Below are 16,923 nucleotides of genomic sequence, written 5' to 3' on the forward strand. Positions count from 1 at the left end.
AATCCAACGATTGAAAGGGGAGAGCCCGCAGTTGCATGCTGACCACCCTAGGTAACATCCACATGTGATTGAAAGGGAAGAGCAATGAACAGTCAGGTTGGGGTGGAAAGATTAAATGATGCTATGAGTCCTCCAGCCAGGAAATGTGGCTGGCTCACTGACTTGCTGCAGCTCCTAATGCACATTGTGAGAAGCTCACAGTGTGCAGTGAAATTGGAGTTGGCAATTTCAATCCAGGACAGGAGCCGGTACAACTGTGCAAGACTAAAGGGAAGGCCAGAGGCAAGCTTTAATCTCTCCTCCTCTCTCCCACCAGTACGATAAGTTCTACATTGGACAGCTCCCCCAGAAAGAGGTCACGTTTGCTCACCTGAATGACAACATCCGCGAGCCCTTCCTGACGGACATGTGCCGCAAATTCGGGAATGTGGAAGAGGTGGAGATCTTGCTGCATCCAGAGACCCGCAAACACCTCGGCCTAGCCAAAGTCCTCTTCTCCAGCTCTCGGTCAGCCAAGGAGACCGTCGCTCACCTTCACAACACATCTGTGATGGGCAACATCGTGCATGCTGAGCTCGACCTGCTAGGTAACCATAAAAGAGAATGTTGATTTTGGAAGGATGTCCTCTGATAATTTATGTAACTGGGAAATATTGTGTCTTACAGGTCAACAGCGGAAAAAATATTACGACTTGGTTGTGAGCGGCTCCTACAATGCCCAGACAGTTCCCACCAGTGGTAGGTGGGCGCCAGAGAGACTGCTGCCCGAGGTGAGAAATTCCATCTTCTGACTCTTCTCTTCCCTGAACCCTGTTCAGCAGATATGAAGTATATAAACCTAGTTCGTTTACCTGCAAAAGCCTCGCAAACCACCTTGCCGCTTGGCCTCCCCATTACATATGTTTTGATCCATCACCCTAATGCTTAGCCTGATTGGTCAATAGGATTATGTATTGGGTAGGAAGAGGTGGACGTGCTTTTTCAGGAAAATGTATTTTGATAGAAGGGGCACACGATAACCGTAAATTATGTGCCCTGTGCTGATTATGTTATTTTTAGCTAAACTTGGGCTTGCATTTTACCAGCATGTCCCGCCAGGATTACTCGCTGATTGTAATAATCTGTTTTATCTCTAGGCTGATAGTCGAAGACGCTTGTCCAGCGACACCACCGCTTTCCAACCTGGAAACGGGACCCCATCGTCTCAAGATTCTGGATCTCTGTACAACCAGTATACGCCATCCCTATCCTCCTCCCAGGGCACCCCGTACACTCCCAGATCTGGCACCCCCTTCTCTCAGGACTCTGCCTACTCCAGCAGGTACAGGGGCCAACCACAGCAAACTTCACACAGGGACGTTCTAGGTGCTTGCAATGACATTTAGTGCTTCAAAGGGTGTTGACCTGTGTTTTTAACTTTTGTTAATGAGTAAATTGGTTCTATTACTTAAAGCTGATCTTCATGATCTTCCTTTCACTTTAACCACTTCCTGACCAGCGCACGACGATGTACGTCGACAGAATGGCACGGGCAGGCATATTGGCGTACATGTACGTCCAATATTCGTTGCCGCCGTGCCATCGGGAGCGCGCCGCCGGCGGCGCGCTCCCGCGCTGGTCGGGACCCCCGTGAGTCCGGTCGCGGGACCCGCGGACTCGATCGCCGCGGGCATCCCCGCGATCGTCTCACGGAGCGGCCGAATGGAGGAAATGCTGTATAAACAACATTTTCCCATTCTGCCTAGCAACTAGTGACGCTGATCTCTGCTCCATGTGATTGGAGCAGAGATCAGTGTACACTAAATGACAGCCCAACCCCCCCACAGTTAGTAACACACCCCTAGGAACACTTAACCCCTACACTGCCACCCACTGGTTAACCCTTTCACTGCCAGTGTCATTTACACAGGAATCACTGCATTTGTATAGCAGTGATTACTGTATAAATGACAATGGTCCCAAAAATGTGTCAAAAATGTCCGATGGGTCCCCCACAATGTCGCAGTCACAATAAAAATCGCAGATCGCCGCCATTACTAGTAAAAAAAAAAATAATAAAAAATTATTAATAAAAATGCTATAAAACTATTTTGTAAACGCTATAACTTTTGCGCAAACCAATCAATAATCGCTTATTGCGATTTTTTTTTTTACCAAAAATATGTAGAAGAATACGTATCGGCCTAAACTGAGGGAAAAAAATGTTTTTTTATATATTTTTGGGGGATATTTATTATTACAAAAAGTAAAAAATAATGTGTTTTTTTTCAAAATTATCGCTCTATTTTTGTTTATAGCGCAAAAAATAAAAACCGCAGGGGTGATCAAATACCACCAAAAGAAAGCTCTATTTGTGGGAAAAAAAGGACGTTAATTTTGTTTGGGAGCCACGTCACACGACCGCGCAATTGTCAGTTAAAGCGACGCAGTTCCGAATCGCAAAAAGTGGTCTGGTCTTTGACCAGCAAATTGGTCCGGTCTGAAAGTGGTTAAATAGTTTGTTTGGACCAAACTGGTCCAAACAAACTTTCATTCACTAAGTGCTGCAGTATCTCCTAGTACTACATATTTTCCGGGGGGAGGGGGGGTTTATTTCTGGGTATCGTGGCTCCCGCTCTGTGATTGGCCGGAGCCGCAATGACGTCACTTTCACGCATGCACGCAGGAGCCGCCGGTAACGGCACAGTATAACTGAAGCAACGGCACGTAAGTGCTCATGTGCCGATGACGTTGGCAAATACAGGGATATCTCCTAAACTGTGCACCAACCAGCTTGAAGACGTTGCAGTTTCATGTGTACTTTTGCAGTGCACTTGTAGTGCATAGTGGATGTGCCTGGATCCAGTGTAGCTACAGGTAAACCTAATTATAGGCTTGCCTGTAGTATAAAGTGATTGTAAAGGCTTTACAATCGCTTCAAAGTGAAAGGAAACACGGAGATCGGCTTTAAAGTAGAGAAAGTTACAATGGATTTCTTAGGATCTTCAGTGTGAGACATCTGTGCCATCCTTGCTGTGATTCTGCCCAGTTTGGCATATGGTGTGTTCTAATCTTACTCCATAACCAATAAATCCAGCAGGGATGGTGAGAGCACCTCATAATGGCTACAGCAGGTTACAGACCTGGGTGCAGGGATGGTGAGAGCGTCTCATAATGGGTACAGAAGGTTACGGACCTGGGAACTAGGTACAGGGATGTTGGGGAAAACCCCTCATAATAGGCACTGCAGGTGTACAGACCCGGGAACTCTGCTCAGATGTTGGGAGCCCTCACAATAGCAATGGTAAGTGTGCAGACCCTTGAACTCAGTGCTGTGGTTTCAGCAGTGGTGTTCCTAGAAGAATATATATCTCTTATTTAGTGGCTTCACTTTATAATACACAGTGAAACTTCAATTAAACTGACCCAGTATTAAAGTGATATTAAATATTTGCTTTTAAGTTTTAGTTAGGGGAGTTTAACCCCTTCCCGCCGAACCTACCCAGATGTGTGTATTCAGTTTTCGGGGGTTAAACCGGGATGATGCCTGCAGCTGCAGGCATCGTCCCGGTACCGTTGTTTAGAACGGGCGATTGACTTTCCAGGTAAAAGCCGCTGGGTTGTTATCCTGGAGGGGATGGTGGCCCCAGAGAGCGGATCTGAAAGGGCTTTGTTCCAGTCTTCTTTATGTAAACACGGAAGCGACATCATGACGTCACTTCCTGTTTACTCGGCTGCCAATGGCGCCGGATTTTTAAAAATATACAGTATTCAGATACACAGTTTTCGGTGAGTGCAAAGGAGGGATTTGGGGTCTTATAGACCCCTGATCCCTCCACAAAGAGTACCTGTCACCACCTATTGCTGTCACAAGGGATGTTTACATTCCTTGAGACAGCAATAAAAGTGATCACATTTTTTTAATTTTTTTTTAATAAACACAATTTAATCATATAAAAATTAATAAAAGAAATACTATTTTTTATTTTTTTTTAAACTGCCCCCGTCACCACAGCTCGTGCAGCAAAGAAAACTCATACGGAAGTCACGCCCGCATATGTAAACGGTGTCCAAATCACACAGAGCGAGAGCAATAATTCTAGCACTAGACCTCCTCTGTAACTCTAACCTGTTAACCGTAAAAAAAAAAATTGTGTCGCCTATGGAGATTTTTAAGTACCAAAGTTTGTTGCCATTCCACGAGGGCGTGCAATTATAAAGCGTGACATGTTTGGTATCTGTTTACTCGGCATAATCTCATCTTTCACATTTCCCAAAAAATTGCATTTAAAACACCGCTGCACAAATACCGTGTGACATAAAATATTGCAACAATCGCCATTTTATTCTCTAGAGTCTCTGCTAAAAATTATATATACGTTTGGGAATTCTAAATAATTTTCTAGCAAACAATAGGGATTTTAAACACCAAATGTCAGAAATAGGCTTAGTCATGAAAGGGTTAAAGTTGCTTAATATGTATAGTCTTCCTCCTTGAATAATCTTGGTTATTTATACTGGTCCCAGAACCTCTGCCCCTGTCTTTCTGTTTGCAGATGTCTTCTTTTAGCTTAGCTGGCTGCTAAGGAGATGCTGGTGTATGTACACTCCCAGCTGGTGCATCCATTCAAACAGTGCTCAGCAAGCTACACCATGCTCCCCCTTAAGAAATTGACAGCTGCAGGAGCCTATCACTTACGTACCCTGATTCTCTCCTCTACAACCTTAAAGTTTGGCCAATTGCACATATCTTCCCAGAGCCTGTGGTAACAACGAATCACCAGGAAGTATTTGGGCACAGGGAGGGTTAGTAAAGGCTCATTCACACATAGTGCTGTGACTGGCTTTTTCCGCAGTGGATCAAGGCCAGTCACCACTAGGGCACATAGAAAACCATTACTTTCTTAAGTGCCTTATGTCTGTTCCCCCCCCCCCCCTTCACACTAGCTGACGAGGACATGTTGCATTTTATCACAGTGCACTGGAAGGCACCACACAGTGGTCACAGGATGGGGAAGCCGGTCCTGCCAACTACCTATCTAGACCGAGAGCGGGTGTGTGGGTGTTAAAGCCCACCCCTATGCCTCCAAACAAGTGTTTTGCACACCAGTAAACACTAGTAGTAGCAGTAGTAAATAGTAATCAAGCCTTCACCTTCCTTTATACAGCGACTAAGCGGCTTTCTGAAAGAATAATGAAAGTCTTTACCTTACAGCAGAGTTGATTAAAAATTGCATCCAAAGTCGCACTAGAAATGTGAAAGGAGCCTGTGTGTTTGTTTGTTTATTTTTTGGAGGAGCTACTTGTTCGGCATATCCACCCTGTTTATATTAGAATTTGCTAATCCAGAACAGACGGGGAGATTTGCCCCAGGTATAATAAAGCTGAACCCATGACGAGCTCAGAAGGGTGACATCAGTGCATACTTGGAAGGCTTTGCTATTGTCTGGGGCTGTGGGACGTGTTATGCTACATTTGTGTTTGCCTCACGACACGTGTAACTATTTTCTTATTTTAAAATGTATGTGTGTATATATATATATATATATAATATTATTAGTGTATGTAAAGTCAGAAGGCTTTGTTTCTTAAAGTGGTTGTAAACTCAATTTTTTAACTTTTACCTACAGGAAAGCCTATAATAAGGCTTACCTGTAGGTAAAAAAAAATCTCCTAAACCTGTACGGTTTAGGAGATATTCCCCTCGGTATGCGCCGCTGACTGCAGCGGCGCATGTGCAGAAGGGGATTCTCGGCCTGAAAATCCAGCAGTGGCCGGCCGGCCGGAATGAAATCTCCCGCGCGCATGCGCAGGAGTGACGATATCACGGCTCCGGCCACTCACAGCGCCGGAGCCGCGATATCCCCGGAAGAAACGCAGATGTCAGCTCCCTCGGCGTGGATCGGGCCAGATGTCAAGGCCTCGTTCTAAGGTAAGTATTTCATAATGAGCTAGTATGCGGTGCATACTAGCTCATTATGCCTTTTGCTTTGCAGGTTTAAAAAAAATAAATAAAAAATGTGCGGGTTTACTACCGCTTTAATGCAGTCTATGCATTAAGATAAAAAGCCGCCTGTGTGCAGCAGCCCCTCCCAATACTTACCTGAGCCCCATCTCTATCCAGTGATGTCCATGAATCCCCTTTGGCCATCCAGGACACTCCCTCCTGATTGGCTGAGACACAGCAGTGGCACCATTGGCTGGCTTTGACAGCCGCAGGAGCCAATCAGGAGAGAGAGATGGGGCAGAGCCGAACCCCACCTCTGTGTCCGAATGGACGCATGGTGCTGCTTGCTGTGGGGGCACTCAACAAGAGGCAGGGGCCAGGAGAGCTGAAGAGGGTCTGGGCTGCCGTGTGCAAAACCACTGCAACAGAGCAGGTAAGTATGACCTGTTTTTATATATATATATATATATATATATATATATATATATATATATATATATATATATATATATATATATAAAAAAAAAAACTTTACAATCACTTTAAAACACACAGTGATTATGAAATGCCACCAAAAGAGCGTCCTATCTGCATCAAAAAAGAACATGTTAAAATCATTTGGGTACAATGGTGCATGACTAAGTAAATGTCAGTCAAACTATCATAGCACTGAAAAACGGCCTCGAAAGGAAGGGGTTGAAATATGTTGGTAAAGAGACCCTGTCGCCTTAGTCGTGCAGGGCAAAGTGAAAGCATCTCTGTAAAGGACATCCCCCCCAACCTCTTATACTCATCTTACCTGTGCTTCTTCGCAGTTCATTTCTCCTTTTACAGCTGACGAGAATACCCGACACAGGGTATGTGGGAGTATGTGACCTAGTCCCTTGTGATGGTGCCTGGGCCTAGCAGCCAATTGCTGGGCCAGTGCACTGTCACATGACCCGAAGATCTGGCACAGCCGAATTCAGTTCCGGCTGTGGATGAGCAAGGAGCTGCAAGGGGTGCGCAGGTAAGGTGAGTATAAAGGGTTTGTGGAATGATGTTTGCAGAAGAATGCTTTTTTGAAGGTGACAGGGTCTCTTTTAAAGTCCAGCTCCAGACACGTTGGGGAGATTTACTAAAAGTGGTGCACACAGAATCTGGTGCTGCTGTGCATAATAAGCAATCGGTTTCCAGGTTTTATTGTCAAAGCTTAAATGGACAAGCTGAAGATGGAAGCTGATTGGTTACTCTACACAGCTGCACCAGTTTTAGTAAATTCCTCCATTATTTATTTTATTTACTTTTTTGAAATTTTTATTTCTCGCATAAACCATGTCAATTTGTACGTCACAATCTTTCTAAGCTCTGCACAGAGCTCCTAATATGTACAGCGGACAGCAGAATGTCCAGTGTTGTGCTTCAATCTCCCTCACTCTGTTGTGCCGCTCATAAAGCAGGGTGCAGGGGAGATGTCATTGGAGCAGCAAAGTGTGGGAGGGCGGAGTCACAACAGTGAAGCTGGTGTAGATTGTAGGCACCATTCACACCATTCACATGCATTGGGGATCTGGAAGTGCGTCTTTCCCATGTACATGTCTGGAGCCCTTAGCAGAGCTTGGATAGTTCCTGATGTACTAAAAAGCTGACATTTATGTAACCAAGATCTAAAAATGCTGCTTCTGGAGTTGGGCTTTAATGTATGGGGGCAGTGCTAAAGTGACCATTTATCTATTTTGTGTTTTTGATTGGCTGTTTGTCTCACAGGCAGAGTACCCCCAGCCATTCCAGCACCCATGACACCTCAGGATACAAGTCACGACGGCAGGAGAACAGCTCTGGCGACTCCTACTCGCGGCGCTCTGGACACCACTATTCTTCAGCTTCCTCATCTTCTTCGCAGCACGATAGCAGTCACCGGCGATACCACAGGCACCAACATCGAACCTCTCCTCAGTCCTACCGGTCTCGCCACCGGAAACCTCCCCCGCCTCCAGAGGAGCCACCTTTACACCGCTTTCCTGGGACGCCTCCCCTGCCTACACCTCCGCCACTCCCTCCGGACGATCCTCAGACTGACCGGGACTATCGACTTCATCCCCCACTTCCGCCTTCTCCACCATCTTCTTCTTCACTGCAGCCCCCGCCGCCACCTACTGAGAGCTGGGAGCCGCCGCCTCCACCTCCCCCGCTCCCGGCCTGTTCCCCTCCTCCTTCCCCAGCGCGTTCCTGCTCCCCGCTCCCGGATGGAGTCTCTGAGAGCCTGCCTTTCACACAGCACAGCAGCAGTCTAGACTCGCGTATTGAGGCGCTACTAAAGGAACAGCGCTCTAAATTCTCCTTCCTGCCTTCTGACACAGAGGAGGAGGATGAAGGGACGGCGGATGGGGCCACACAGGAGACCACGGTCCAGGAAGAGATTCCCCCACCTATGCCCATGCACGGGCCATACACTCCCCCTCCACCTGCCAATTTTGAGGATGTGTCCGCCGAGGCCTTCCTGAGGTTTGGAGATATTGGTAGGACGGCCAACGGGCAGGAACGGGTAAGAGGACATTTTTTTTTTAATTGTTGACCGCTTCTTTCAACAGGTGCAGTCCAGTAATTCCAACCAATTACGTTTTAAGGAAAGCTATAGTCTCAAAAGTGTGTAGAAGTATATGGCTATGTAATCATTGTAAGGTGAATGATCAGCGGTGTCTAGAATACAATTGGATTTTTCTATTCACCTTAAAATCCTTTTCTCTGAGTTCATTGAAGGACACGGCCAAAGGACACGGTGGTGCTGCCACCTTTAGGAGCAGGACCCTAGGTGCAACCCTAAAACTACAAGCATGACTAAGGGGTGGCCTTTTGGTGGTGGCCCCCCTGTCCTTTTGTAAAGTCAGAAGTTATAACCCCCCCCCCCCCTCACTACTATAAATTTATGGTTTTAAGACATTTCACATCCCTTCCTGTCCTGAAGTGAGGTAAAAATGTCCCCAGTAGACATTACAACATGACAAAGGCTCCAAATTTACCCTGCCGTGTTCAAAATCAAATAAAGGGTTAGAGCAGGGGTGTCCAACCTTTTTGACCTTCATGGACCACATTGGAAGAAGAGGAATTGGCCTGCACATAAAATACACAAACAATAAGGATAGCTGATGAGCAGGAAGTCGGGCAGATCACAAGTTGGCGATCTGAGTAATAAAACTTTATTTATTTTTTGTAATTTTTTTATTTATTTTTTTATTATAAAAGCAAGATCAAACTAGTGGGATATTTAGCCACTTAACGCAAACCGCCATCATTGTGCGTTGGTATTTTGACGCTAAATACCATTATGGCAGCAGCTAGCTGCCACGACCCTGGTATTTTCAACCACAGCGGGCGGATGTCTTTATGATAAAAGTGGTCTCTGTGGGGGATTCGCCACAAGAGCACTTTTATCGGGGGCGGGAGAGGGCCACTCACGCAGTGCTTTGTTTGTTTCCACCGCTTACTGGAGCCGTCTTCTCCCCTGACAGGCCCGGAGCCAAGTGAGGGAAAGATGGAGGGGGGGGGGGTGTTCCCCACTTGGCTCCAAAACATTAGATGGCGAAAGCGACGTCAAATGTTACTTACGCCCAATGGTCTTGTAGGGGATTTTTTTTTTTTTTTATTGCATTTAAGTGTAAATGTGAGATCTGAGGTCTTTGACCCCAGATCTCATATTTAAGAGGTCCTGTCATGATTTTTTTTATTTATTTATATTACAGGGGATGTTTACATTCTTTGTAATAGGAATAAAAGTGACCCAAAATTATTTTTTTTCTTTTAAAAGGACAGTGTAAAAAAAAAGAAATGTAAAGCACCCCCTCCCACCAAGCTATTGTGCAGAAGCGAATGTGTACATAAGTCGCGTCCACATATTAAAGCTGTGTTCAAACCACATATGTGATGTATCACCGCGATCCTTGGATCACTAGACCTCCTCTGTAACTCAAAATTGGTATGGAGATTTTTAATGGTTTACGTTTGTAACCATTTCATGAGTGGGCTTCAATATTGAAGCGTGACATGCTGAGTATCAATTTACTCGGGGTAACATTATCTTTCACATTAAAAAAAAAAAAATATAGGGCTAACTTTACTGTTTTTTTTTTTTTTTGTTTTTTTTTGTTTTGTTTTTTTTCCTTGCATTTTTTGAGTCACATGACCTATGAAAAACACACCATAAGCAAGGCAATCGTGGTTAAATTGAGTCAAAATTTCACAGCCATTATCTGCACAACACTGAAAACCTTTTTTGGCTGATTAATTTTCGGCAGCTGAAATTTCGGTGCATCGCTAAGTTCATGTAAAAATCTTCCCATTGGGGAGGGGGGGAAAGGAGAGAGGGGAGATGTCACAGATGGAAATAACAAAAATATAACAGATGGTTTCATCTCTTCCACATTTTCCAAAAGTAAAAAATACATGTTGCTGGAATTACACTTTAAAGAGGAAGTAAACCCTGATGGGTTTACTTCCTCTTTTTTTCCCTGCAAAGGTAAAGCATAATGGACTACTATGCATCGCATAGTAGCTCATTATGTGTCACTTACCTGACACAGGAGCCAGCAAAGTTGCCGCTGTCCCCTGTAGTCCGCCACATCCATGTTGCTGGTGGCGTCTCGCAGCTCCGACGAATCACAGCGGCGAAGCCGCGATGACGTCACTCCCGCGCATGCGCACGGGAGTCGACAAATTAGGCAAATCCATTCTTGGACTTGCCGCATTTAGTGCGCCTGCGTGCCGCTGTCTACGGCGCATGCGCCGTAGACAGCGGTGCCCATTCTCGGGCAAATATCTCCTAAACCATATAGGTTTAGGAGATATTGCTTGGACCTACAGGTAAGCCTTAATCTAGGCTTACCTGTAGGTCCAAGTGGTTTGGAAGGGTTTACTTCCTCTTTAATGAAGCCCTAAAGTCTTATTGCAAATATTTCCTACTTCCCTTTTCTTTTTTTTTTTTTCTCCCTTTTATCACTAGAACTAAAAGCAGAATTTTTTTGTTCATTTTGGATAGAGTAAGGGAGAGTTTATAAACCCCTATCGTTTTATTTTGCTATCTGTGTCCCATTGGGGAGGTTTATCTTCACTTCCTCTCCCATAGTCAAAACAGGAAGTGAGAGGAAATCCCTGCAAATTTATGGGAATCCCTGGGGGGGGGGGCAGATCACTTGAACTAGTTCCCCATTGGAAGATTTCCCCTCTTGTTTTACCTTTCTGGGGACAGCCAAAAAATGTGGGATTTTCTTTCAATGATTATGGTAAGCCGGACAAATGGAGAGGGGGAATCTCCCCAACAGGGACACAGCAATAAAACCTGACAGGGCTTCTAATTCATCTAGACTCTATCCAACGCTAAAAAAAAAGTTTTGCATTTAGTTCTACTTTAAATGCAGTTTATAACAGAAGTGGCTGTTGTGTTTGGGACCGCCACCTGTTGGCTTTAGTTTTCTGGAAGTGTATATTAGAGATGAGTCCCGGGGTCCGTTGGGTTTTATGAGGTGTTGGCTTTACGCCACATTCAGGCCAGTGTTGTACATGATCGATGTGATGATACCCGGCTATGTAGTAACACCATTTTATCTTGCTGTTTCACCGAAGTGCTGCTCTGGCACACTCCGCCCAGGCCGTCGTCATCAACGTCCTACCATTGACACCCTGTGGGATCGTATATACTAGTACCCTGTTGTCACCCCTGGCAGAGGAGGGCGCAGTAGAGATGAACTATCTGGTCTGCCGGAGCACCATACTCGCACTAAGCAGAGATTTGCACTTTTTTTGTTTTAACGTTATTGTTCCTTCCTGACAAGTGGATCAGCTTTTTTTTTGTTATGCATTGGTTTTGCAGTATGGTGTTCTCTGAAAACGTCACTGTAAATAAAAGTGCCCCATTGCAAGCATGTTTGTGGGCTGCCTCTATCTTCTTTATACCTCATTTAAAATGTTGCCACTTAGCCTGGGTTCACACTATTGCGATGTGGGAACAAGCAAGTCCAATGCCGGTTCCCGCATCGCATCTCTCCCCGCAGGCAGTTCACACTGTTCTCTGCAAACCGATGCGGGTGTCAATACAAAGTTAATGACACCCAAGATCGGTTCACAGATCGCAGTGCCAACTGTGGATTCGGACAGGTATGAGATCACATGGGTGGGAACACCCACGCAAACCGATTCCAGTGTGCGGGAAAAATAAAGGTCCCTGCACCTTGTTTGTGCAAATCCAATGCGAGTTCAGCCATACAAACTCTATGGCTGAGTTCCATTGCACAGACATCACATGTGATCCGCACAGCAATGCGATGTCTGTGTTCGCATATGTGTGAACCCAGACTTAAAGTAGAACTATTGGCAAAACTTTTTTTTTTTTTTTTCTCATTTTGGAGGAGGGGTACAACCCCTGTCAGATTTTTTATTTTATTTTTTCTTCACCATCTGTGTCCCATTGGGGAGATTTTCCTTCACTTCCTGACCCAAAGCCAAACAGGAAGAGAGGAGGAAATATCTGCAAATTAAGCAAATTCCCTGGGGGATCCCCAGGTCACCAGAACTAGTGTCCTGATTGGAAGATTTACATTTTCTGGGGACAACCCAAAATTTGTGATTTTCTTTTACTTTCAGAAAGGATGAAGCTCCTTTTAACAGGGACAGAGACAGCAATAAAACCTGAACGGTTCTAATCCAACTTTAGTCTATCAAAAAAAAAAAAAAACTCCAGACATGCATTAGTGCAGCTCTGTATTGATGAATACATTAATTTAGTACTCATCTATAAACATACTAATGAAATTAAAAAAAAAAAAAAAAAAAACTTAAGTAAATAACTTATTTTAGAATCGGATGCTATCCATGGGTCTTTTTGCTTCTTTATGAAATGCAGGGAGGTCATGGCTGGTGGGAGGGACTTGGCTTCCTATTAAAGTGGTTGTAAAGGCACAAGGTTTTTTTACCTTTTATGCATGAAGTTGAAAAACCTTCTGTGCCCCCCTAATACTCACCTGAACACTCTCCCTCTCCCTCCCCCCCACATTGCTGTTAATCACATCTAGCAAGCCAGTGAAGAGGGGGCCGAGTCGATACTCTGTCTTAAAGTGGAGTTCCACCAACTTTGTTTTAAAGGAATGACAACCCTTCCACCACTCCATTTTTGGCTATTTATTATTATTATTTTTTTCCCCCCTTTTATGCAGTACCTTGTGTACTTCCGCCCAGCCTCACCGCAGCCCAGTGTGTCGCGTCCTCTTCTCTCCAACTGCCTTCTGGGACCTTAGTGTGTCCCACAAGATGCCGGGGGGGCCATTCAGGAAGTGCCGCGCGACTCGTGCATGCTCAGTAGGAACCCGCCAGTGCAGCCTTCAGATTTCCCTTAGTTGGAATTGTGGAGCTTGCACCCATTTCGATGGATGGATCGGCCATTTCGATGGATGGATCGGCCTGGAGGGGGGGGCGGGGGGCGACATTGCAGGCTCCCTGAACAGGTAAGTGTCCTTATTAAAAGTCAGCAGCTACAGTGTTTAGCTGCTGACTTTTTAAAAGATAATTTAGTATTTCCACCCAAAAGTGGAACTTCCACTCATTTGTCTCCTGTCTTTGACAGGTGTCCTGTTCCCACTTCCGGGAGTCCGAGCCACAGCTCCTCCTCCTCCCTGTCACCGGGACAGTAGGAGAGAGGAGTAGGCATCGCCCATGCGCTGTAGGGTACCCGGCATGAAGCAGTAAGGCTACACTGCTGGTACCCTTGCTCGCAATGGTGCCCGAACACTGCTTTAAGGCGGCATAGAGCAGGGCTCGGGAACAAACATGCACCAGTGCCCCCATAGCAAGCAGCTTGCTGTTGGGGACACTGCAGGGGGGAGGACCCATGAGCACTGGACTGCTCTGTGCAAAACCATTACACAGAACAGCTAAGTAGGACATGTTTGCTTTTAAAAAAAAAAAAAAACTATGCCTTTCTTATCACTTTAAGCTTTTGTAGCTCCCACATGTAATATTGAGCCTCCATGATGGACAAAACTGAAGCCCAATAAATAAAAGGGGTGGGCCAGGGACTGTTAAGCTGTGGAGAAAAAAGCCAAATGATGCTGGATGTCCTCTAGCCAGGAAATGAGGTGGGCTCTATCTGACTTGCTGCAGCTTCTAATGAGAAGCTCACAGAGTGCAGTTAGATCAAAGTAAGCAGTTTTAGGCCAGGAGAGGAGCTGATATAACTGTATAAGACTCGGGGCTCGTTCACACCATACATGCATGGAAACTGATGGGAACATCCGTTTTCATGCACGTCAGTTATGTGCCCTATTCACACAAAGTTGTCATGTCCATTTTTTTTTCCCTATGCAGAAAAAAAAATCTGCTGGTGTGAGTGAGGCCTAAAGGTCCAGTTTAGGTACATTATGGCTGAAAAGGAACCTAAAATTATATATATATATATATATACATATACACGCCCTTCCTTGTCTCTGTTGTCTTTAGTTCATATGGAGGCAGTCACAAAGCCCAGGGAGCTCTGCAGACAGTGTAATGAAGGACCCTGTGTTTGATATTTTGGTTATAAAATAAATTATATAAAAGTTAATTTAAGTTGCTGAGTATCTGAGAGTCACATGCACCGCATCCTTTAAAGCAGAGTTCCAGTCCCCAAGTATCTTCTTTTTTGTTAATGATCCCTGTTATTGTTCCTACTTCTACTTTAACATTTCGATATAGTGAATAATGTTTTCTTTCTTGTTTGTTTTAAATTGTTTAATTTATGTCTGATCTGGGAAGCGGGCAGAGTTCATGGAGGTTGTGGGCATCTGAAGCCAGCTGGTTTTTGTTTCATGGATTTTGGTGCAGCTAGCTACCCAGCACGCACCTCCCGATCTCACGCCTGTGCAGTAACGTCACTGCGCGGTGCTGAATAATGTAATGGGCGATTCCCATGGACTCGTGGGATTGCTGACGCTGATATCCCAGCAGTCTATGGGAAGCGCCTTGTGATGTAATCACCTAGGCGGCCGGACTGAAAGGGCTGCAAGAAATAAACGAAAAAAGGTATATTGACTTATTTTTTTTTTTTTTTGCAGATTGGTATGGGAATGCTTGCAGGTTCAAAAAATTGGTGGAACTCTGCTTTAAGAATTGTAGAATGTAGAAACCAGAGAATATGGGATTGTATAGGTGCCACAAACGCAGATTGATATAAAAAATATAAAATTTATTATAAACCTTTAAAATCCATAAATTTTATAAAAGACATTTTTACAGATGAGATGTGATGTCTTCAGCTCCGCATGTTTCACCAGACTGTTGTTTCTTCAGGAGACTTTAAGACCCCTTTCACACTGGCGCGGGGGCAGTGCCGCCAATTTTGCCTCTAGCGGGACACTTTTACCCCCCCGCTAGTGGCCGAGAAAGGGTTAAAACCACTGCAAAGTGCTGCTGCAGCAGCGCTATGCCGGCGGTATAGCCGCTCTGCCCCATTGATTTCAATGGCTAGGAGCGGTGTATATACCACTCCTTCGCTGCTCTAAAGATGCTGCTAGCAGGACTTTATTTACCGTCCTGCCAGCGCACCGCTCCAGTGTGAAAGCCCTCGGGGGTTTCACACTGGAGACACAGCAGCGGCTCTTTCAAGGTGCTTTGCAGGCACTATTTTTAGCAGAGCGCCCCAGTGTGAAAGGGGTCTTGTGTGTATACTGCATATATAACCACTCTGAATTGGAAAACATATTTGTCAAAAAAAAATCAAACATTGAACAATTCATGCATGCGACTCATTCAAATACTCCTCTTCAATGGTGCTTACATAAATAGGTCTGGGAGAGCTCTCTGATCTGGGCCTAAATCCACAACCTTTTGTAAATGCAGATGTAATAGATCACTCACCAACAAGAAATATTCCAGGGGAGTATTAGCGGACCATAGGGGAGAAAACAAACCCAGAAGATACCTGCCTGGAAAGGATATATAATATATTATAATGGTTAACTAAGTGCATACTTCTATCAAAAAATGCAATAGAAAGATAAAAATGTAAAGCTATGCCTTATGGCCCGCACACTATCCAAATTTTGTACGAAAACTGTGTCATCCGAGGAAGAATCGTACACTTTTTTTGGATCGTGTGTGTACCCTATTTTCAAGAGCCGATCACAACAGTTCTTGTCCGATCGAAAAATGTCGGATGCACGAAAATTTTCCTCGTACGATTTTCGTTTTAGGCTGTATAGTTGTCGTCCGAAAATAAAATACAAAAACATTACAACACATGACATCACTTCCGATTTTAATTAATTTTTTTCTGTCTTACGAGAATTTTCATGACTTTATTTACCTATTCAATTTCTTCTTGGAAACATTTAGCGGAAAAGGCTGTACAATATTCAGATCGTGTATACGGGCCTTAAGAGTTATTGCATCTTTACATTTTTTATCTTTCTATTGCATTTTTTGATAGAAGTATGCAATTCGTTAACTCAGTGCTCGACAAAACCCGGTCGCCAGGTCGCATTGGCGACTAGAATCAGCGACCTTGCGCCTGGGGCAGCATAGCTGAGGGTAGCCCGTCTCCGTGGACCCCCCCCCCGCGCGCGATCGCGTCGGGCCGCGCCGCAGGCGGCCGGTAATTGAGCCCCCGGCTTTGAGGCCTTCTGTGATCCTATGGTTCCTTCTGGAATCTGGCGCCCTCTTGTGGTGGCCGTTGGAATTACAACCAACAATGCTAATGGGCCAGTCTTTCTCCATCCCTTTACTTAGAACCCCTAAACAAAAAAAAAAAAAAACAAAAAAAAAAAAAAAAATATATATATATATATATATATATATATATATAATATATATTTTTTTATTATTTATTCTAACACCCTAGAGAGTAAAATGGTGGTCGTTGCAATACTGTCTGTCACACCATATTTGCACAGCGGACTTACAAGCGCACTTTTTTGGGGGAAAAAATTTTTATTTAATAAAAAAAAAAAAGACAACAGTAAAGTTAGCCCAATTTTTTTTTTTTTATATTGTGAAAGATA

The 16,923-nt window shown here is 44.6% G+C and overlaps 1 protein-coding gene across 2 annotated transcripts in view; it reads left to right on the top strand.

The window, feature by feature from the left end:
- Positions 1-16,923, top strand: part of SETD1A (SET domain containing 1A, histone lysine methyltransferase) — an 83,141-nt gene that overhangs the window by 17,005 nt on the left and 49,213 nt on the right. For both annotated transcript variants that reach the window (XM_077447224.1, XM_077447223.1), the window contains exons 4-7: positions 317-587; positions 667-770; positions 1,137-1,321; positions 7,673-8,450. In XM_077447224.1, the coding sequence (XP_077303350.1) occupies positions 317-587; positions 667-770; positions 1,137-1,321; positions 7,673-8,450 (1,338 nt within the window). The remainder of the gene's footprint in view (positions 1-316; positions 588-666; positions 771-1,136; positions 1,322-7,672; positions 8,451-16,923) is intronic.

This window comes from Lithobates pipiens, unplaced genomic scaffold (genome assembly GCF_037356315.1).
Source record: "Lithobates pipiens isolate NorthernLeopardFrog02 unplaced genomic scaffold, aLitPip1_a1.2 Scaffold_22, whole genome shotgun sequence".
Lineage (NCBI taxonomy): Eukaryota > Metazoa > Chordata > Amphibia > Anura > Ranidae > Lithobates > Lithobates pipiens.